General features: G+C 39.7%; 1 protein-coding gene and 1 long non-coding RNA gene across 2 annotated transcripts; one reads left to right on the top strand and one right to left on the bottom strand.

The window, feature by feature from the left end:
- Nucleotides 1-405: 405 nt before the first annotated feature.
- On the bottom strand, nt 406-4,619 carry serp2 (stress-associated endoplasmic reticulum protein family member 2). The gene is made up of 3 exons (XM_058082291.2): nt 4,433-4,619; nt 1,692-1,764; nt 406-824 (listed from the first exon to the last, which is right to left on the bottom strand). The coding sequence occupies exons 1-3, from the start codon at nt 4,514-4,516 to the stop codon at nt 784-786; spliced, it is 198 nt and encodes a 65-aa protein (XP_057938274.1). The 5' UTR covers nt 4,517-4,619; the 3' UTR covers nt 406-783.
- A 968-nt stretch (nt 4,620-5,587) lies between these two features.
- LOC144901579 (uncharacterized) lies at nt 5,588-23,898 on the top strand. Its single transcript, XR_013629636.1, has 4 exons — nt 5,588-5,748; nt 6,107-6,248; nt 12,836-12,909; nt 23,597-23,898. It is a non-coding gene; the product is annotated as an uncharacterized LOC144901579 (long non-coding RNA).
- The last annotated feature ends 708 nt before the right edge of the window (nt 23,899-24,606 follow it).

Here is a 24,606-nt window from a genome sequence, read left to right on the forward strand (position 1 = left end):
TTCATTCATTCATTTTCTACCGCTTTTCCTCACGAGGGTTGCGGGGGTTGCTGGAGCCTATCCCAGCTGTCTTTGGGCGAGAGGCGGGGTACACCAATCCCAGGGCACATATAGACAAACAACCATTCACACTCACATTCATACCTATGGACAATTTGGAGTGGCCAATTAACCTAGCATGTTTTTGGAGTGTGGGAGGAAACCGGAGTACCCGAAGAAAACCCACGCATGCACGGGGAGAACATGCAAACTCCACACAGATGGCCGAAGGTGGAATTGAACCCTGGTCTCCTAGCTGTGAGGTCTGCGTGCTAACCACTCGACCGCCGTGCCACCCGCCCCTTCATTAATGAAAAGTCAATTATATACAGCGCATATGAGGGAAGAACATCAAACAAGGCGGCATTTGCTAAATGTTCGATATTTATTTGAATAAAAAGAGTCTTGATGAATATTCCAAGAAGCAAGAATGGCACGTTGTCAGCAGGAATCTCTGGCCACACACTCGTGTACATAAACAGTCTCGCACGTTCCCAGAGATAAGAGCCAAGTGAGTATCAAGACACAGCCGGCGTGCTTTTAAACTGTCCATAGAAAAGCTGTCGGCACCACAGACTGCAACATGTTGCTACTGCCAATGTGTGTTGTGTGTGTGTGGCGGTGCTGTGGGGAGAGGGGACGGGGGGTGGGTCGCCCGTGTCTGAGGTCCGCTGGCAGTCTCTGGGCTCTTTCAGAGAGGGTGGTGGACGACCAGGCTCAGTGAGTGCAGATGTTGCTTCTGGATTACATTCCCATACGGATGCTCTGGATGATCTGAAATATGGCTGAAAGGACAACTAGGATTTAGTCCTAAAATTTCAGCATATTTGTAAATGTGTAAAATGACATATTGCTGCAGCAGCTGTACCATTACACCACCAGGAAGTGACAGTGACTAGGTGACATTTGTCATTTTATTCTCTTATTTTCACGTGGTCCTTGATGCCTCAATGTCAGCGATGCATCCTTTGCGCATTTTCCTAGAATGCGCCCCCTTTGTGCAACCCCCTCCATGCATTGTGGGTACCCCAGTTTCCAAACTATAAATCATCCCTCAGATGAATAAAAATAAAGAAAAACAATATGAAGCGAGGCGGCACGGCGGTCTAGTGGTTAGCGTGCAGACCTCACAGCTAGGAGACCAGGGTTCAATTCCACCCTCGGCCATCTCTGTGTGGAGTTTGCATGTTCTCCCTGTGCATGCATGGGTTTTCTCCGGGTACTCCGGTTTCCTCCCACATTCCAAAAACATGCTAGGTTAATTGGCGACTCCAAATTGTCCATAGATATGAATGTGAGTGTGAATGGTTGTTTGTCTATATGTGCCCTGTGATTGGCTGGCGACCAGTCCAGGGTGTACCCCGCCTCTCGCCCGAAGACAGCTGGGATAGGCTCCAGCACCCCCGCGACCCTCGTGAGGAAAAGCGGTAGAAAATGAATGAATGAATGAACAACATGAAGTTTGCTTTCTATCTTCTGAAGGCACAATACAACAGAAATGAAACGTGGGATACACACGAGAGGAGTTGATGTACACCTTTATAGCAGTAGGGATTTACTATACTACTTACTGCTGAGTCGCCCCGCCCCACCTCCACCCCACCCCATACTGTGGTTAACAAGAACAACAAGAATCTGTATAAGCTACGTACCTGATCCACACACAACAAATACAAAGAGGGCGAGCAGCCAGGGGCCCACTGGATACTTTTCCTCTTGTGGTCGCTAGGAGAAACAAACACACAAAAAAAAACACACTCATTAGTGAGTGTAAAACCTCTCTCTAAGCTTTTCATTTCATTCCTTTAACCTCACGTATGATTGGGGTGTTTCTTTAAATAAAACCACATGCAGTTTCACTAATAATCACAAACAACTTTTTAAAAAGCTGGGATCATTTCGAATACTAGATGTGTAGTGCTATTGCACCATAAGCAATTGATGAAAATATTTAATCTCGATTAACGGAATTTTTTATCCATAGTTAACTTGTAATTAATCACACCAAACTCGTTTGCGAACTAAGACGTATTTATCTGGGTTTTTTAAAATCAGGCTCATTTTTATAAAAGCACGGCGTGCATCATGTTGCATTATCTTTGTTTAGACCTTATAGCTAAATATACGTACATGGCTACATTTCTTTCAAAGTGAAAGTTGTGCTTAAAATGTATCAATACAAAAATATTTTTTTCTCCTTTTTTTAGGTGCTGAAAAGGCTCATGACTAAAGAACGGAAGATGGTAGAGAGTAACTTGTTTTCCTTATGAAAAATGAACGCCTCATCTTTCTGTTGATATATTGTCTATATAGCCCAACAACACAACATTATGTACATTAATTCATTCATTCATTTTCTACCGCTTTTTCCTCACGAGGGTCGCGGGGTGCTGGAGCGAGAGGCAGGGTACACCCTGGACTGGTCACCAGCCAATCACAGGGCACATATAGACAAACAACCATTCACACTCACATTCATACCTATGGACAATTTGGAGTCACCAATTAACCTAGCATGTTTTTGGAATGTGGGAGGAAACCGGAGTACCCGGAGAAAACCCACGCATGCAGATAGACTGTATATCTTTCACCTCATATTTGGTCCCAAATGCTGATACCACGTGCGAATGCATGAAGGTAAGATTTGATGACCTTATTACACAACCTCCTTGAAAAACAATAACATTGGAAGTCCAGGCTGGTACTGGTGGATTGTGGGTCAGTATTCATTTTGTGCTTGGAATTTCATGTTGTTCCTGTATGTTTTACATAATACAATTAGATTGCTGGGCGGCACGGCGGTTGAGTGGTTAGCGTGCAGACCTCACAGCTAGGAGACCAGGGTTCAATTCCACCCTCGGCCATCTCTGTGTGGAGTTTGCATGTTCTCCCCGTGCATGCGTGGGTTTTCATGCTGGGCGACTGTGAATGTGAGTGAATGTGAGTGTGAATGGTTGTTTGTCTATATGTGCCCTGTGATTGGCTGGCCACCAGTCCAGGGTGTACCCCGCCTCTCGCCCAAAGACAGCTGGGATAGGCTCCAGCACCCCGCGACCCTCATGAGGAAATAGCGGTAGAAAATGAATGAATGAATTAGATTGTAAAATGTATGTTGACTGATGATCATTTAATGCTAGCATTGCTAGTGCTTCAGCCATGGTTGACATAAGCCCCCATAGCTGTCCTCAGCTATGCCTGCCGTTAACTCACAGCTCTTACCTAAAATTTTAGCTCACTGTTCAAAGCAAAAATATCAGCCGAGAAGCTAAATTTACCAATCAAAATACTTTATTGTCCATTTTTGCTCAATATTTGTTCCTGTTTGTGGCTCCATTATTACAGCTACTTCATCAAACTACGATGTGGACACGATAATACAGATTAAAATGTACAGCATACATGTATCACTGTTGGAAAAGGCCCATAATTTGTACATGTTTGTGTTTTTTAAGATTCACCGATAATGTTTTGTTGTTAAGCCCACTTTGTTTGGCAGTCCTTGAACACACCATATTGTGTTCCGTGACTGGCTACACTGTGATTCCGATTCCATGTGTTCATGGATCTTCTTACATTATCATTCCTTCAGTAGTGACATATTTGTCCTATGTTGTTGTTTTTCTTATAATTCTGTTTAGACTTGGTATTGTATCCATACCAAATTTTGCAGTATCGCCCAACCCTAATTAGGAATTTTAAGAAATAAGACGTTTGAGGCTTACCTTTGCATTACACCTCATTCTTTAAAAGTTAAGACTGAGTGTGTTTTTTTTATATTAATAGTGGTTTACTTATTTTTACATTTGAAACATGACTTTAAAGTATTAAGAGTATTTTTTTTTTAAATAAAAGTTTAAAAGACCGGGTAATATTAACATGGGAGGGTGCCGAGAAAGGCTCTGTTTGGCCATGTGGAACTGTGAATTGATTTATGGGATGTATTCCATTTTCACATGATGCATGGTCAAATACAATTAAACCATTACCGTAAAATACCATAATTTCCTGGTTGAAAATTATGCTCCTATGTCCAATCACTTATCAATTGAGTATCAACAATGTAACAATAACAACACAAGAAAAACAGGAGTAAATAAATCAATTGAAAAATATCGATCAGTTGCTGCAACCATCCTTCGTGTCGACACAATCGGTATTTGGATCGATCCATCACCCCCGACTGAAAAAGTCAGGGTGATTAGTGGGGCCGAGGAGTAAATAATATTTTATTTTATTTGGGTAAGACAAAATGTGATTATTTGTGACACGCCCACGTGCCTGTTAACCATGCATGCTTTGCTAACATAATCTTTATCCTTCCCGGTGACATGACAGCGACCACAACATCACCTATTCCGGTTGATCGTGTCATGCTGACACTTAAGAGGCTCACCAGCGTCTTGGCTACGTTTCCTCTCTGTGTGATGTTCTTGCTGTGTTTCTCGTTCGCCATACGGATTCTCTGCTTAGCCACCATCTTCTGCCACGTCTGCGACAAAAACGAGCCCGCGTCGTCTTTTATGAAATGTGTTAATTATCCAGAATATGTAGACCGATAACACGAGCTGCATCAAGCCGGGATGCAGCTACCCGTAAGCAACCGGAAACCCACACTTGACGCTTTCAGAATAAGTGTATGAAGCGCAATTGACGCAATGGATGGCATTACCTAAATCAAACGTATTTCACGTTTTTCAGCTTTTTAGAACCCCAGTTTATGAAGTTTAGCAGCACTTTGCTTTGTTTTAGTTGGGTTTCGAATGGACATTGTGTGGGTGCAAGGTTGTTTACTATGAAAGGTTGTGCGGAAGTCAATATAAATTCCGTTCACTTCAGGCAAGGGGCAAGTACATGTAGCATAATGGACGTTATTAAGAAACCTGAAGCATGATATGGCTTTTAAAATAATAAAAATGACAAAAATAGACGGCGTGCGTACATATGACATTTGTGAGTACACTAAAGGGTCTTAAGACCTGATCAAATTTAAGACCAGTTGTAAAATAGCCAGAATTTACCTTAGCAAAAAGAATTTTATTCAAGTATACTATGAGTATACTTATTTTATACTAAAAATTAGGTATAATTGAAGTTTACTTTTTATAAACTATATTTTATAAACTTAATAGTACAGTGAAGTATAATTGGCTTATACTAAAAAGTATATAGACTAAGGACTTACTTATACTTTAGTATAATTCTTAACTACACAAAGTACGAATACTTAGTGTATCTTGCTCCACGTACATAATAAGGTAAAGTCATTGACTTGTGCTTAATATTTATATATAAATATTATGCCAGAATTTAAAACTTTACAGTATACAGTATGTGTGCTCAATTATTTTTATACTTTAAAAGTCACAAGGAAAAACTTATGAGCTAGCTAAGCTTTTCATCAATTGCGATGCCGCGTCCTCACTGGCTGCTATGCCATGCACTTCTTTGCCATGGTCCCGCCCCCTACCTGGCAGCCAATGGGAGTCGCCCAATTTAAAATTAGAGCTCATCGCGCCATTTCTCAACCCCGCCCCCCAAAGGTACAGTTGACTACTTCTCAACACGGAAGGAGGAGACATAGCCTAGCTAACAAATATTTTTCAGCATTAAGATGCCACAATGGCATTTGTCATGCATGTATTATTGTATTTGTATTATTTCAAGGACAGTGCTGTGGAAGTACTGAGTACTGACGACCAGCAACAATGTGTAAGTTGTCAATTGTGTTGCCTTTCAGTTAGCTTGATCACATTGTTCTCAAAGTGGGGCCTGGACATTTACATCTATACCCTATATGAAAAAGCTAAGCTAACACAAAGCAGTGCTTCATATATGTTTTAATCTCTGCTTATTTCAAAAGGAGATGGCAAGATACAAAATGAAATATGTAGTGAATTTGACAATAAATATACTTAAGTAATTCAGCATATACTGTAAATGTAGATAAATTTTATTTTTGCATTCTTAAAACTACATGTTTTCTACAGGTGTTTCCATATTTTAATAGTTGTTTCAATATGTAAAAGAGCTCTCACAAGCCATTAATTTCATATTGTTTCTTACACAGACAACTACAGTAATCTCTGTAAGAAGAGACAAGAGTTCATAAAGGGTGACCACCACTGGCAAGAAGGAACCCAGAGGAAGCGGAAGCCCAACAGCAAGTGGCAGGATGTGAAAGAAGAGGATCATGGAGTTCTACCAAAAAAAAGGTAGGTACCTGGATGGATACCTTGGTATGACACCACTTCATTGGAAGTGGCATTTAAAAAAAATATTACGTGTGTGCATCAGAGGGACATTACATGTTAGAGGCCTTTGAGATAAAGTCAGATTTTGTTTCAAACAGGTTTTTGATTTTTGATTCCAAATATGCGATTTTCTTTTACCCTTTAGGATTTTAGGTGTCAGTTGAAGATACTATTATGGTTACATTTTCACAAGGTTTTACACAAGTTTTACTCTATCATGTTTTACACTGAAGGACTTGATCTTGGAGAGACCGTTATGTTTACAGTATTACATCCTAATGTGCACTTTTTCCTTCTCATTTCCTCCACTAAGTATTTTATTTCATAGGTTTTTGTTTTCTAATATTTAAAAATATATGAAACTTGTTTTCTAAATTCTGTCCTCTGATTTTGTAAATGTATCACACTCTTGAGCACATACAGTAGGAGTAAACTTGAATACTTTAAGGAGTAGATTAAAACACATAAACAGTAAGCGACAAGCAACATGGCAAGGAAAGTTAAAGTACAAGACTTAAGTTAGTAAACTAACCAAAGTTTATAAAAGTGTAGTTAAAGTATATTATAATAAAGTCATAATATGGACTCAAGGTGTATAACTAGTACAATGACAGCATATAGATAAGTGTACTTGTGGTAGTTTTAAATATGTAAGAGTATACTTAAAGTATACTTTTATAAACTTAAAATGTTCCAATTTAGTCTGAAGTATTAAATTAGTATACTTTCTAGTACACTAAAAGTACATGGTCTGTAGTATACTTAAGTATACTTTGTAGTACACTAAAACTACATGGTCTGTAGTATACTTAAAGTATACTTTTTATGAACTTAAAATGTTCCAATTTAGTCTGAAGAAGTATAAAATTAGTATATTTTTTTGTATACTACAAGTACATCATCATATATTTTTCTACTTATACTCAAGTATACTTAATAAAATGAACTTCACGTATACTACTTTTTGCTAAGGGTTACCTTTTGCGCATTTGGATCTTAATGAGGTTTTAAGTAGAGCTACAATAAGCAAAGTAAAAAGGGGGAGTACTTTGAAAAAGTAAGTAATTGAAAACACTTCCATGTTACAGAATACTGTAAAAACACAATTTGTGTTCTCCTGAATTGCACAACATACTGTAACTATCATACGTGTACTTAATGTACACAAACACAACAAGATGCGCACTGATACTGGCTTTCTGTATGTGCAGTGCCAATTGTATTCTTCTCTCTGATTGGTCAGATTATCAATAGATGGGAAACTTGGGCCAATCAGAATAAAGAATAAAGAAAGGGACTTAGCTCCTTTTGGTTGAAATCTGAAATGGAAATAGCGCCTTTTGGTTGAAAGCATAAATTTCATATCACTTTTTTTCATTAAAATGATTTCAAGACCAAAATATGTGATTTGGATACACATGACAGAGGTCTATTAAACTCATGAAAAACATGCAACTTAGTGAAAATTGGATTTAGTGCCTTTTGGTTGCAAGCTCTTCATATGTGCCCTGTGATTGGCTGGCCACCAGTCCAGGGTGTAGCCCCCCTCTCGCCCGAAGTCAGCTGGGATAGTGTCTAGCACCCCCCGCGACCCTCGTGAAGATAAGCGGTAGAAAATGAATGAATGAAAACTGAAATTGCCTTTTAATCAGCAAAAATGTCCTTCCTTTAAAAAAAGAAAGAGTTAAAGGTGTTTGTCTGTACATTGTCCTTACACACGTGTTTTTCCAGCAGTTACAGCAGACTAACGCCCTCGGCTCAACAAGATGCTCTCAGAGAGGGTGGCTGTTGTTGCCTAGCAACCGCATCAATGTTACTTACATTGGTCACACAATGGAGAGGCGGCCAGAGCCATCTCACAATGGATGGTACACATTTGTATGGCATACTGTATGAAATGAAAGCCGTTATGTCCAGGGGAAAGACACACACAATAAAACCATCTTTTTATGGATTATATTAGTGAGTTTGTATGGTGTAAAAGTATACAGGCCTGTGACAGAACCAACTTCCCCGCAAATGGTGTGAAAAAGTGTTTGACCACTTCCTGATTTTTTTTTTGCAATTTTTAAATGAAATGATTCGATAAGAGAGGGGGGAAAATCCAAAAAAACATGGCCCTGTGTGAAAACCCTAAGAACTGGTTGCGCCAGCCTTAGAAGCAAGTGGAATCAAGTGTTTGCGATAACTTGCATTGACTTTCTTACAGCGCTGTGGTGGAATTTTGGCCCACTCATCTTCACAAAATTGTCCCTTCCTTTCGGGATTTTTTGGTCGACTGCAGAATTCATGGTTCCATTTATCACAGCAAAGCTTCCAGGTCCTGTAGCAGCAAAACAGCCCCAGACCATCACACTACCACCACCATATTTTACTGTTGGTATGATGTTCTTTTTCTGAAATTGTGGCATTACTTTTAAGGCTGGGATACCCCATTCCAAAAAGTTCAACTTTTGTCTCGTCAGACAAAGGTCTTGGGGATCATCAAGATGTTTTCTGGCAAAATTGAGGCGAGCCTTATTGTTCTTTTTGTTCAGAAATGGTTTTCGTCTTGGAACTCTGCCATGCAGAACGTTTTTGTGTTTCTTATGGTGAACACTGACTTTAACTGAGGCAAGTGAGGTCTGCACTTCTTTGGATGTTGTTGTGGGGTCTTTTGTGACTTCTTGGATGAGTGGTCGCTGCGCTCTTGGGGTAATTTTGGTTGGACTGCCACTCCTGGGAACCTTCCCCACTGTTCCATGTTTTCGCCATTTGTAGATAATGGCTCTTACTGTGGTTTGCTGGAGTCCCAAAGCTTTAGAAATGGCTTTATAGGCTTTTCCAGACTGATAGATCTCAATTAATCTCAGTTACATTATGCTTTCTCACAACCAAAAACTGTACTTATTTGGCCCAATTAGCCATATTTCTCTCAGGTGTCATATGACTCATTAGTGTCAAATTTGGTGTTATCACTCTCCCATGGTCTCATACTGGTCACTGGAAGTTCATCATAGCACTTAATGGCAATTAACTTCCTCAGGAAGTGAAAAAAAGAATTCTTTCTAAACAAAAAGATATTCTGCATTCAGTTTGCATTTGTCCAGTCCAGAGAAGAAACAACGAGCTGAAATAACCCACACTTAGAAATCGGAATACACAAGTAGTGTCACCTCGCCTTTCAGCATACAAGACAACTCCCCGTAAATCCTAAATAGTTTTTATGGTCCTTGTACTGGCTGTCTACCAAATATTCTTGTGTTTTGAAAGTTACCTTCAATGAAGGCCTCTCTCATCCCTCTCTCCAAGGTCTCCACTGTCTGAGTGTGTGTGTGTGTGTGTGTGTACGAAGCCCACCTGGGACCCTAATGAGCATAAGCTGTATAGAAAATGAATGGATGCGTGGATGTTAATTCTTAGTTGGATTAAAAATTTATGTGAGAAATGCCGGAAATATTAATATTTCAGTCTGGATCCACACAACACTAGTCAGATGAGAACGTCAATGTTAAGCTAGCAAGGGGGGTCAGAGGGGAAGGAGTGTGCCGTATGTCAAAAATAGTCATTTTAGTCAGTTATTAGCATTTTTTCATAATACACTGGTGGTCCCGGAAAAAAAAAATCAAAACTTCTCTTTATTTTCCAAACATTTCTTAGTTTAAGACTGTGGAAACTAAGGCATGTCAATAAAAAATAATTTCTGTTCAGCAAAGACAGTTATGGGTGGAATGTGAGCAAAAACAGTGGTTTCCTTTACTGTGAAATATGTAGACGAGGTGTGTAGTCTGAAGTTCAAATCGTGTTTGTGCACATAGGAACGCTCATGTGGGACATATATGTCTCCACTAAACAATGCAGAAGCTGTTTACAACTCTTGCAGGCAAAAATTATGTAAAACATCAACAGTGGCGGCGTGCAGGCATGCAGGCATTCATGCTAGCGTGCACGTTTCAGGCAGCAGCTGCAGCTCTTTACAAGACAAATACCAGCCTTCCCAGTGCTTGTGAAAGATTGTCACTCTAAATTGTCTTCATAGTTGAACCCAACCTGTGTTCAGTATTTACCTTGACCTACATTTTGACTTGTTTACGCACCGTATAGCCTCTCCAATCCTCTCCAAAAGAGCAGAACCATGCACCTGAAGAGGTGGGTAAACAGCAGTTAAAAGCCAGCAAAATAAACCTGCAATGTGAGCGATGAATCCAGGTAAAGAGAGACGAGTCTGGGAGAGAGCAGGACGGAATATTTCATGTGTGACATGAACAACGTAAGCTCTGTATGAAACCATATAGGCGGGTTCCATGGGTTGAAAGTCATTACGGTCCCAAACAAACGTGCTTCTTTTCATATGTTGGCCGCACTCGTTCACTGGCCGACTCCCACTCAGCCTTGATGTGGCGCTAACTACTGCACATCCACACAAAGCTTCATCTGTGATTTTACATGCATGTTCAAGCCCAGCAGGTTTATATACAGACATTGTGTCAGCAAACAAGGGTGTCAAACATCAGAGCCGTCTGAAACCCCGCATGCAAAATGCCAAAGATGCAAATGTGTAATATTATTGGTCTTGGTCTTGGGCAACACACTTCTTAAACATCAATATGGGACATGTTAAAATGGTTGAAAAAAAATGGTGCACTGTAATCCCTGTTTATTGCTAGACCTGACTGTTGTACAAAAAGTTATTTTGTTAAGAAATTGAGTATTTCTGTTTCTGTTTCAGTCTATTATTAGAGGCCTCTAGACATTAAACAACACCCCTATAGTCACCTTTACACTCATATTACCCAATATAATAGTCATAATAGGACAAAATAAGATATAAATAAAACTTGTGCTTGCGTGTGTTGCTGTAAGTGTTTTTTGGTGCTTGGGGAGCTAAGTTGGGGGATGACAGGAAATGGGACTAGTGGTTCAGGGTTTAATTTTAGGTTGCTTTGGGTTTATGAGATAATAAAACAAAAGCCTGTTGTTCCAGGTCTGGTGCTTGTTTGTCTCCGAACGTGACTGTAAAATCACTGACACCCGGTGACCAGTGCAGGATACTACATATCATCACAATGTCTTTGAATGTGTGCTCTGAATGCCTTATATCTGTATTTTAGCCATTTTTATGATTGAAAATGCTACATTTTAGTTAATTTTTTTATGGGCCATCAGTCCAGGGTGTACTCCACTTCTTGCCTGAAGTCAGCTGGCAGAGGCTCCAGCATACCCAATTTTGTGATGTATTAATTAATATATTTTTGAAAAAAAATTTAGCTGCAATTTTAATAAATTCAAATAATTTTTTTTTACCACTGAAAGCATCAATTCAACCTTGAAGAGGAGTAACTAACTTGAGGTCAGTCATTCATTATGAAAGTGAAGGAAACGATGACTCAATAGCAGTGTTCCTTTGGTGAGCTCAGATGCTTATGAACTGGAGAATTATTGACTTGAAACTTTGTCCAGTATAGTTAATAACATATACAGGCGACATCTATCATGAGCACAGCTCAATGCTCTGAAATGTTTTTCTAAAAGGTCTTTTTCTATCAAATGTGACTCAGGCATGCTATGCCTCGCTGTTGCCCCCTGACGAGTGGAGGAAGTACTACATAAAAGGGCAGTTCGGGCTAGTTCGACCTGGAGTGTTAAAACTGTTTCCAGCATGAGCCACGCAGTGAAAAATGAAAGCATGAACGGGCCACTGTGATATTTTGTAAAGCAAACTGTAGATCATGTGTAGATATGCTAAGTTATATGTATATTTCAAGAAGGATAACTCCTCTTCATCGTGTCTCTCTCAAGTGGGGAACTTGGTGGCGATAAACAAACAAACCTCGCGGCTTGCGCTGATTGACGCAGACAGCGCTGAAGGCAGATAGGGCCGTTCTGCACTTTGGACACACCTGAGATAGCCTGAATGGTTTGCCTTATTTGAGTATTTGAAATCAAAAGTTGTAACTAACTAACTAAATAAAAATCTAACAAAAAATAAAAATGAAATGAAAAGCTTGGGTGGGTTGTATGTGTGAGTAATGGGCCCTTGGAAATGTCTTATTTTCCCCCCTTTTATAGCACCCCTAAGGCAAACAGGTACATAATTGGGATTGTGAAAATCTGGTTGTGTTTTTGTTTTCTATATTGTCAGAAAACTATTTAAAAAATGTGTTCTATTTGGTAGTTAAATATTAGTAGTTAAATATCCGCATTCCATATTGACTCAGCACTCCCTCCCGTAGCTACGTGAAATGGTTTGGTCCAGTACTACCTTCACTTCCTAGCTGCAGCGTGTTGCCTAATAAAATAAAGTCTATGAGTGAAAAGGGAAGCTAGCAAGATGAGAGAAGAAATGCAAACAAAAATGATGTCTATATGTGACCCTTTTTTTTGTAGCCGAGTCTGTTTGTCGTGGAAATAAACCTGTTTGCTTAATGCCCACAATGAAATAAGCTAGCAGTGTTAGCATGTCGTGTTAGCCCATATCTCACTCTTGTTAACCAACATTTAATCAGCATAGGTAAATATTTAGCCTGTACTGTATTATTAAATCAGTTTTTTTTATTGCATTTACCAGATTTAACAACAAATGAGTCAGCCGCTGCCCTGTCTCCCCATAACTTTACCACTTCCTGTCCCAACAAAGAAGGTGAGTAAAATTGTGTTCAATCACATGCCACTTTAAAAGTATTTTCTAAATGTTAAATTAAAGATGGTCTTTAGCAGATTTGTTATATTCTCTTGCATCAAATAGTGAATTGCATGCTGCGGTATATGCAGACTGTTGCATGGGCAACATTACAGCAGTAGCATAGTACAGTGAAGAAAATAAGTATTTGAACACCCTGCTATTTTGCTATTTCTCCCACTTAGAAATCATGGAGGGGTCTGAAATTTTCATCGTAGGTGCATGTCCAGTGTGAGAGAGATAAACTAAAAAGAAAAATCCAGAAATCACAATGCATGATTTTTTAACAATTTATTTGTGTGATACAGCTGCTAATAAGTATTTGAACACCTGAGAAAATGAATGTTAATATTTGGTACAGTAGCCTTTGTTTGCTATTACAGAGGTCAAACGTTTCCTGTAGTTTTTCACCAGGTTTGCACACACTGCAGGAGGGATCTTGGCCCACTCCTCCACACAGATCTTCTCTAGATCAGTCAGGTTTCTGGGCTGTCGCTGAGAAACACGGAGTTTGAGCTCCCTCCAAAGATTTTCGATTGGGTTCAGGTCTGGAGACTGGCTGGGCCATGCTAGAACCTTGATATGCTTCTTACGGAGCCACTCCTTGGTTTTCCTGGCTGTGTGCTTCGGGTCGTTGTCGTGTTGGAAGACCCAGCCACGACCCATCTTCAATGCTCTGACAGAGGGAAGGAGGTTGTTCCCCAAAATCTCACAATACACGGCCCCAGTCATCCTCTCTTTAATGCAGTGCACTCGTCCTGTCCCATGTGCAGAAAAACACCCCCAAAGCATGATGCTACCACCCCCATGCTTCACAGTAGGGATGGTGTTCTTCGGATTGTACTCTTCATTCTTCTTCCTCCAAACACGCTTATTGGAATTATGACCAAAAAGTTCTATTTTGGTCTCATCTGACCATAAAACTTTCTCCCATGACTCCTCTGTATCATCCAAATGGTCATATGCAAACTTAAGACGGGCCTTGACATGTGCTGGTTTAAGCAGGGGAACCTTTCGTGCCATGCATGATTTCACATCATGACGTCTTAGTGTATTACCTACAGTAACCTTGGAAACGGTGGTCCCAGCTCTTTTCAGGTCATTGACCAAGTCCTGTCGTGTAGTTCTGGGCTGATTCCTCACCTTTCTTAGAATCATTGAGACCCCACGAGGTGATATCTTGCATGGGGCTCCACTCCGATTGAGATTGACCGTCATGTTTAGCTTCTTCCATTTTCTAATGATAGCTCCAACAGTGGACCTTTTTTCACCAAGCTGCTTGGTAATTGCTCCGTAGCCCTTTCCAGCCTTGTGGAGGTGTACAATTTTGTCTCTGGTGTCTTTGGACAGCTCTTTGGTCTTCGCCATGTTACAAGTTAAAGTCTTACTGATTGTATGGGGTGGACAGGTGTCTTTATGCAGCTAACGACCTCAAACAGGTGCATCTGATTCAGGATGATACATGGAGTGCAGGTGGACTTCTAATGGGCAGACTAACAGGTCTTTCAGGGTCAGAATTCTAGATGATACACAGGTGTTCAAATACTTATTTGCAGCTGTATCACACAAATAAATTGTTAAAAAATCATGCATTGTGATTTCTGGATTTTTCTTTTTAGTTTATCTCTCTCACAGTGGACATGCACCTACGATGAAAATTTCAGACCCCTCCATGATTTCTAAGTGGGAGAAATAGCAAAATAGCAGGGTGTTCAAATACTTATTTTCTTCACTGTATATCCAACAACAAGACGCAAGACATATGCATCAGGAAATGTGGAGACTGGTGACACCCACTGCCTGGGGCGCCCCTGCCACTGGTGACTATAATAAACTTGCTAAGCGTGAGAGAAAAAGGTGAAATGGAGCTTTCCATGCTCAACGCCACCCTCCTCAGCAATGTGTTTGTGTGTGTTTCCAGACTCGCAGTTAATAAATGTCTCATGGAAGCGACCTTGACAGAAGTCATATTTGGATTCAGGCTGTGTTGTCATGTGGAATATTACACACACAAGGTCACCTACGCTCCCAGAGTTGTTCAGCAAATAGAATGTACTGTACCTGTGGGAAGATATGAGTCACTTTCACATTATACAGCCAAAAGTGATGTATTGAAGAATGTGATAGCGATCTTAATAATGAACAATGTCATGCTTGAAGTCACTGACACTGAAAGAAAGTAGAGAGTAGTAGAGTGACATAACCTGTGGCTTTCTGAAGAGCAAGTTTTGAGTTTTACTGATGGTTATGCACCCTTTTGTCCCGCTGATTAGAGGTCCCAGCACTTCATTGTTTAGCACTTGTGTGGCTTACCATAGCTGTCACCATAGCTATATTGTCTGGCTGCGTTGAGACACAAAACCAGCAGCTAATCACGGCCGTTTTACTCAACAACCGTCAGGGGAACAAAGCAGCCTCAGACAAAAGGATGTCTATGAGCATGAACACCCCAGAGAACACATGAACGAGGTGCAGGGCGTGCACAAATGCACTCTTAACTCTCATGCGTAAGGGCATGTGGGATGTAAAGGTGCACCTCACACGTGTATTGGCACATGCACACAACAAAGCAAATATTTGGCACCAGTTGTCTGAGTGTTGGATTCATTGATTAAAAAAGCCAAGTTTACTTGACTTTTTGAATGCTGAGTGTTAATACACTGAAGTACAGGTGTCCCATATAAATTAGAAATATTATTGAGAAAAAAAACCTAATAATTGTTAATAACTGAAAACTTTACCTTTTGAATATTTGTTTTTTAAAGCCTTTTTACAAAATAAAAAAATATTGAAAAATATCAAAGTGGACCCCCACTGTCTTTGATAGACACCCCTGCGGTAAAGCTATCGTGATGTAATTTGTGGATTACATCAATGTTATTTTTAATGCAGAAGACAATGTGCAATAATTATAAACGCCCATGGCAGGTTATTTAGCAGTCAAATGCACGGCTACTAAGTCAGGAAAGCGTAGGGTGCTTTGTTTGGCCGCTCAATAGAGTACAGGACATACAGAGCAGTTTTTTTAATGTGTAATATTGACAGAGTACAAAAAAGTTTGGCGTAAATGTTCTCAATCGTACAAAACAACTGAAGTAGAAGTGAAGTGACTGTATTTAAAGGGCACCTATTATGCAAATTTTTCTACTCTTTCTATTGAGTTGTGGACTCCTATAGAGCAGCTACAAACAATAACCAGCACAGAAAACTTGAGATTTTCCAGAATCTGCACCTATTCCAGCTGTATTTCCTTGCGTTTGTGCTTCCCGCCAAAACGGTCTGTTTTAATTTATTCCACCCACAGCCTGTCCCCGAGCACGCCCACTCTGCTGTGGTTGGTCAACCGGTCAAAGTGCTTCCTAACTATGAACCAACCCCACTTTCTAATATAGTGGGTATAGGAGTTGATAATAAATTAATAAAGTCCTTGGAGAAAAGTGTTTAGGAGTTACTGGCAGCTCATTATCTACTGGTTGGAGACCTCTGACCTGCCGTGTATGAACTCAGTGTGACATGTAACCTATTTTTCTGAAATATTTTCTCCTTCATTATTTAATGAATGTATTACCTAACGTGACTAAGCTCATAATGAAATCCTCTGTCCTTTACTACATTTATTGTAATTGTGTATGTATTATTTTGGGTAGTTGGTCAGTACAAATTAAAGCAAATGAAATCTTTCATTCAGCACCACCCATGTTTTTATACGTACAGGCAGGCCAGGCGATGTACGCTAATTGAATCCTCATCAAGGGTTCAGAAACATATTTTGCTCAAGAAATAGCTTTGTATAAACACGCTGGAAATGAACCTCTTCCTGTTAACACAAGCCCAAAATTGTTTAAAGGGCACAATTTTGTTTTTCAGACAGACAGAAAAATGCTGACAGGTTCCTACAGCTGTGTGTGTGTGTGCTCACAGATGATGCCAGCCTACAACAGGAAAATGGGTCAAAGCAACATTTAGCACACTATGAAAGCAGCAGTTCAGAAGAAGTGTCAGATTCCTATAAAAAATACTAATATGCTCTCAAATTAAAGCATCTCCGCTCACCTGAACATATGTCAGGTGCGTTAAAAAGCCCTTGTGTGTGTAAAACCCGAGCAAGGAAAGCCGGTGTGACAACATAAACACAGGATGCAAACATCACGAAGGGGCCGTGTGTGGATAGTTTTGTTTCCACCCTAAAACTGGCAGAATTCCCAGCTAAGATCAGGCTTCCCGCCAACAAAAGCCAGTTTGTTTGCTACTCCAGGCAAGAAGCGGACCACCAAAGGAGCAAAGTGATGTCATATGATTAGCTTTTGGATGTCTCGTCATTCATGTACACAACATTATGATGATGATAAAACACTCTTACTCATTCTCTTGTACTTGTAGTATACCTGTGTAGGTACACATGCAGTATACATCTTCACTGGGAATGGTGAAAAAACACCCAGTTTTAAGTCTCATATCCTTATTAAGCGTAACTTTATAGGAACTCAGTACCACAACTACATTTTATGTTTCAGCACACATATGGTGCGTTGAAGGACCGCTAAACAAAGTGCAAAATCTCAGCACTGGACGAAAAACATTTAAACGCATATTAGTTATTAGTAACAACGTTTCCAATTTTTCATTTTTGCTGTTTTTTGTTTTTTTTTCTACAAAGCTTTTGTGCATGTGCATATTTTTCTCCTAATTAATATACAGTATATATAAAAATTGAGTGTCCAATCTACAGTATGATATTACTGCCATGGTTTGTTTTGAAGCCTCCCAGAAGAAACACTAAGCTACAGCGATATTGTTATGGTCACAGCTAACAAAGCTAAAAGCTATATTTATCTGGTTTGTTCTGCTTGCTAGCCGCTTGTCTCAGCATCAATCACAGATGGAACAAACAGAAGAGAGGATACCTAGCACTCAATGTCGCTACAAAGACTCGACAAGGTGCTCGTTTTCCGTCAGCATATTTTACCTGAGGACTGGAACACACATCTTGTGCTGGAAGACACAGCCATCCCAAAGAGAGCGGGCATTGGAAGTGCCGTCGCTGTTTCTATGATGCTGTTGTTGACGGAAGTACCACCACGCATGCCCGAACTCACGGGCTTTCCCGGAAAGATGCTGCTTTTAGGGGGGTTAAACCTGAAAGTCTTTGGTCCACGCCTGGCAGAGAGGAAGTTCTCTACAAAGCAAAGTTCCTGGGCTAAATAAGTGCAACTAGGAAAGACATTTCCGTAATGTTTTAAATAATGAAAATACAGCCAGATAATGTCACTATTACATGTTATCGTCAATGAACATGTTAATGCATGATCACAGCATGTACTGTATATGCCGCATGTAGAGGTTTTTTTTAGAGGGCTTTGTGGTCCAAATAAGTACGTCACAATGACGTGCATTGTAAGCTAGCTCATAACAAATTTTCTCTTATATTATAATATATGTTATAATATCTCTTATATGTTATAATGCACAGAAAAGGGAAAGAAATAAGTGTTCATGTTTTACATAAGGATTGTGAATGATGGGAAAAATTCCCCAAATAGTTTTCCTTTAAGCGAGTACTTTTTATTAATTTAATAATAACACAGTGGGCCAGGACTTGAGTTGTTGAACATACACGGGTTGGCGACAGAAGTAAGATCACTGTATGAATTTTGAGTCATCAGCACACCTAACAAAAGTTTGACATGTTGTTGCAGGTGGTGTAGTTGTGTTTAGAGTTGCTGACCTTTGAGTTTTATCGTCTTAAGAGTGGATACTGTAGGTTTGAACAACTCAGTCTACTACCATTTTCAGGGGAAGAGTGAGAGCTTGTTTCCTTTTGTTTTGTCAGCTGGTGAAATGGAAGACTGTCAGAAATGTGTGTGTTTGTGTAGTGTGGATTTGTGTGTTCCTTGTTTGAGGTAAACCGCAGGTCAGAGACAGGAGGAGTGTGTGTTTCGTGACATTGTTGTTTTGTTTTTTATCCACATCCCCACATTTACACATGCTGTTCGGAGACTGCAGCTATTGCTACATCAAGAAATTTCTTAGCGTTTACATAATATGATGGACTATGTCGTGGCTGCTTTCCTCATTAAAAGCCACACTCAGAAGGTCAGGAACCAGTGCTTCGGGACCCATATTTGATCATTTTCCAATCACATGATTAAAATTTGTTCACAAAATTATTCTGAAACTTTGACAGTCACAGTAAAACGACCAGTACACTTTGCTGGAAGCTGGAAGCCAACCACAGACATGACCGCCAAACCTGATCTCCTGGACTAAACCCACATTAAATGTTGATCTGGAGGATGGTCATATAGTAGGACTTTTTTTTTTTCTCGAGACTTGCGTAATTTCTCCTTCTTGATCTGACCAGCAACAAGCAATGATGTCTAAAACCAATGACAAAATCAATCAGTTTTTAGGTGGCTCACTAACAGCCCAATGGTCCTTCAATAAAGACAAGGGACCACACATCTTGTGGCTAAAAATCAGATGATTTGAGCTAAAACCTGTGCTCTCATAGACAGCCTCTCTTGCGCCATCATCTTCTTCCCAGTCCCTCTTCCCATTCTTCACAGAGAGACTTGAGAATTTGGTGAAACTGTTCCAACACCCTCTGACTGTGTGCATAGTAGCCTGAGGACTGATGACGTTTTTTTTGTTTTTTTTACACTGAAATGTGCACTCTGGTCATGAGCTAGTTTGAAAACCAAAGGACAAACTACAGCAGGCACCGCAATTTGGAAATGTTTTGTTTCTAACACAGTCGTCACGCAACAGGATCCGTCTTCTGAGTCTGTACAAAGTATGTACTTGCTGTGTTACGTTCAAAACAGTCTTTCAAAGAAGTATCATACAACTGTTTTAATTCTTCAAGTGACACTGTCAATGGAAAATCAAGAATGGAACTTGTAAATCTTTGCATGCTGCGTCAAAGTTTGTTTAAACCGAGCTCCAGCAATTTTGCTTTGACTGCAGTTTTAACGTTTTCTTTAAAAGGGACCTCTTTTGCTCATTTTTCGACCCTTTGTATTGAGTTGTGGACTCTTATAGAGCAGCTACACATGATAACCAGCACAGAAAGCTGTCTAGTTCTTCCAGAATCTGCACCTATTCGGCTGTATTTCTTTGGATTTTGGATCTGCGAAAAGGTCTGTTTTAATGTATTCCACCCACAGCCCTCCTCCAGGCACGCCCACTCCGCAGTGGTTGGTCACTAGGGTTCGGCCATATTTTTTATATCCCGGTATACCATCTTGTTGCGCTCCGCAGCGGACTTTGCCACATAAAATGAATGAAATTCTGTCACCGTGGGAACGGACATTTGTGTGGGGGAAGTATTTAGTTGGCGGACCGCTCTCACGATAAGCACTCAACCGCCTCCTCCCAAACTAAACAGATTGAATGGCAATAAACAACGGCGAAGGGTGGTGGAACCTCGGCGCGTGAATTGAAGCTAGCAGGGTTAGCTTAGTTTAGCGTTACTAGTGTTGACTCAGGCTGCATGAGCATCTCCCCAGTTGTAATGTTTTATGCTTGCTGTTTTATGTTTTATCTATCTGTAAATAAGAGTCATAAAAATATTGACTTATGCAGTTGGAATTGCATGGGTTACTACATCTTCCTTAATGACAAGCACATGACAAGCATTACAGTTTGTTGAAGATTTAGTAGCAATGTGTGCAGAGGGTGACATCCCACTTTGTTTTTGCGTGGGTTTTCTCCTGGTACTCCGGTTTCCTTCCACATTCCAAAAACATGCTAGGTTAATTGGCGACTCCAAATTGTCCATAGGTATGAATGTGAGTGTGAATGGTTGTTTGTCTATATGTGTCCTGTGATTGGCTGGCCACCAGTCCAGGGTGCACCCCACACCATTGAGAGTAAATGTTTATTTTATGGGAGGATTTTGGGAATGAAAAGTCATGTGGTCACATTGGTGGGTACTTACGCTCTATGGACGCCATATAAATATATCAATGTGCACACAGGAGTCCTAGACCTCCTGCAACATGGTATTGAACTGTACATACTAATGTAAATCTTGCTCTCCAACATGTTTTTGCTCTGCTGGGGCCATTTGAGGCGACGCCCATGTTGCGTGTAACGTTTACAAACTTGGGTTTCACTTAGGCGGACAAAAAGCTTTTGTGTCTGCAGACTGTCATGCAGATGACACTACACTCACACACACACATACACACACACAGTAGATCATATGACTGTGGGCTGCGTGTGAGCTAGTGTGCATGAGTCCTGTGGGAGCGATACAAGACACCACAAGTGATGAGTGCAGCTCGTACCGATGGGAACATGGCGTGGGAACAGGTAATTAAGGCACATTGACCAGATGACAAGTCTTATTTTGTAGCTGTAATTGGGGGAAAAAAGACACAAAACACTCAGAAATACGCAGAGCACTTCACCACTTCATCAGTGCTTGCCGCACATTTGTTATTCCTTCAAAGAAAGGAGACAGACTTTGAATTATTAATCGTTCGGTGTGTGTTCTATGAACAAATGAACCACAAATACACACACGTAATGAATATGATTAAAGGATTTCCACGTTGGAATCTGTCTATAATGTCCCAATTTACCTGGGGGCCACTGGAGCTAGGGTCTGGTTGAGGCTGAGCCGCATCAGGTTTAAAAAAAAAACCAACAAAAAAAACCTGCATTTATTAAAAACAGAAAAAAACTGTCTTCAATGCTTTTGCTTCTTCTATACCTGACACTTTTTCACTGCTTTGGTTCCGGTTTTCCACAAAGCTCTGATAAAACATTCCACTCTTCTTAAATATCTTAATTTTTTATTTTCTCCACAAAATAAGATGAAAAACTAAATAAACAAATCAAGAATAAAGACAATAAATCAATCAATCAGTAGTAAATAAATAAAATGATAATGAAACAGCAAATAAGAAAAATAGGAAACCACATATAGTTGGTGGGTAGAGAAATTCTTTTTTTCAGATACAAATGAACAATATTAACAGTTATTTAACCTTTAACATAAACATTAATGAAACTTCATAATTTGACCCAATTAGCAAGTTAGCATCACACTCAGTTCCATATGGGAGCAGCATCTTAACTTTAACCACGTGTTTGATGAGCTGCTTTATCTTAATCATTTTCTGCATTTACTTGTACCCAGCGTCATAAGCCTGTAGCTTCACTGCTAATACAATGTTGTAGCAGTTGTTGGACCAGACAGCGCATTGACAGCGCCTTATTTATTGATTTGGACACAACAAACACAGCTATACTCAACAGAGACAGGTGGACAGGCACTGAAATAAAGCGCCTGTAGTTGGTTTCCTGCCTGGAAAAATCCTAGCGCTAACCCCAGCTAGCAGGTCCTCAAACTGAGCCTGAAGTACCGCTGGAAGCCGCTTCCGGTGGGCACACAGCTTTAAGCTGTCATTTCTGGGTACATAATACCATTAACATTCATTCATTCATTTCAAGGCGGGGGCCTCAAACCAGCATCCCACGGGCTGCACTTGGCCCGCGAGCCGCAAGTTTGAGACCCCTATTATAAACAGTCTCTGTGAAGAATGGGTACTGAGTCACACATGCGTGGATGCTTTTATGGTTGGCCAGTGAGCCCTGATGGAAAAAAAACAAGAATGTTATTAACAGCAGACGTGCTCTCATCTTTGTGACCAAAACAAATGGAATATATTTATATGTACACTAAGTATAACCTTTCTAATGATAGCTATAGATGCAACTCTACGTATAATACTGCTTTTTTTGTATTTGCAGCCAGAAATATCACAAGCAAAGAGGAACAACGTCATCATGGGCAAAAATTGTTTTTAATAATAATAATGAATATCGCTTATATTGTATGAGTCTCATCTGCAAGTATATTTTTAGTTTGTCCTCGGGGGTATTGGTGTAGTCAGGAAGTAGATATTGCCATTGAAAGGTGTAGTGAGAAAATGTTTGCCTGCTTATTCTGCATCATCATCCATCCATCCATCCTCACTGGGGTCACAGGGGTATGCTGAAGCCTATCCCAGCTGACTTTGGGTGAGAGGCGGGGTACACCTTGGACTGGTCGCAAGCCAATCACAAAATCAGCATGTAAAATTGCTAATGCTAACCACTAGCACGCATATGCAATTTCCAGTGTAATATTTGCATCGGGCTAGCACATTTGTTTATGTGCATTTATGTTAATGTCACAGAGAGATGGTTTGTATCTTCTCAAACTCAACAGCCCCTGGGGGTGAGGGGCTGGGCGCGCCCCACTTTTTGAGCAGCACCGCCTTAACCGTATTGACTTAATTGGTCCATTTCATCAAGTATTTATGTTCTTCCAAGGCTTGAAGCCAAAAAAGACCTATAGTTGATTAGTTGTTGACTTTGTGTGTCAAACACATCATTAATCTGCCCCATGTTGGAAAATGTTAAAAATTGGTCTGAATGGTGAGCTGTGTGAAAGGTAGGCAGGCCACTTGGTCATAAAAGGTAGACTAACTGTGTCATTAATGCACTGGAGTCCTCGTTTAACCCCTCAAGACATGAGGAAAGAGGAATCAGAGTCACGATTGATTTGTTTGTATGATTTTCATCATTTATTGTGTGCCTACTCAGCTACAATCAAAATAATAGTTAACTTTTTGCACTTCAATATGTCTCCCAGGGGTCGTGGCTTCATGCGCTACTACGAGGAGATCTGGGAGGAGAGGAGAAGGCTTTCCTTCTAGATGATCCTGAGCCAACATAACATACATACTGTAAGTAGGACAACCACAGGGATACAATATTTTTTTAATATTTAATTATTTTCAGTTGTCATTGAGTTCCCAGATTGGACAAAGTCACATTTTCCATGTTGTCTTTAGGGACAGAAATGTCCTGGAGGATGGAGACAGTCAGTGTGAGTCAGTGTGTTTGTTTGATGCTAATCATGCAGGTACGGTCTGTTGTCACCACTACAAGGCAATAAGACAACAGCTTCACCATGCTATGCTACCATTTGTATTAGTATGAACTTAAACTTTAAATTACATTTTTTTGGGCTCATGCTTTCTTTTTTTTGTTTTTTTTAATTTTACAAAATATTCAACAATTTCTAATATTCTGACTTTATTCCCATAATCATTTAACTTTTATGTTTTTCCCAACCTAATTTTGCAATGTTGTGCTTTGTTTTTCACAATTTTATTAAATATCCGTTTCTCACAATATTGCAACTTTAACAATTTAAGACATTAACAAACAAACAATAATATTTCAACTTTAAAACAGTTCTTGTAATATTCTAGCCTTTCCCATCATATTTTTCTCTAAAAATATCAACTTTTTTGGTTACTTTCTCATTTATTGCAACTTAACTATAATGTATTTTTTCTTTTACTATTTCAACATTTCTTTATGGGAAAATTACTATTTTCTCTTAGTATTTAATATTTTTCTTAATATTTGGACTATTCCTGTAATATTATAACTTTTTCACAACCTCATTTTGTAAAATGTTCAACTTTATCCTAAGTTTTGTTCATCATAAAAAAACATAAAAAAAATAATAAAAATAAAATAAATATAATATAAAATAATAAACCTGTTTAATTTACTTTAAATGTTCCAACCATGTGCTTCAGAATAATTTTTCATAATAGTACTATTTCCATTATAGTATGTAGAAATATT

The sequence above is a fragment of the Doryrhamphus excisus genome, linkage group LG12 (assembly GCF_037039965.1).
Source record: "Doryrhamphus excisus strain RoL-2023G ecotype Guam linkage group LG12, RoL_Dexc_Guam_v1.1, whole genome shotgun sequence".
NCBI lineage: Eukaryota > Metazoa > Chordata > Actinopteri > Syngnathiformes > Syngnathidae > Doryrhamphus > Doryrhamphus excisus.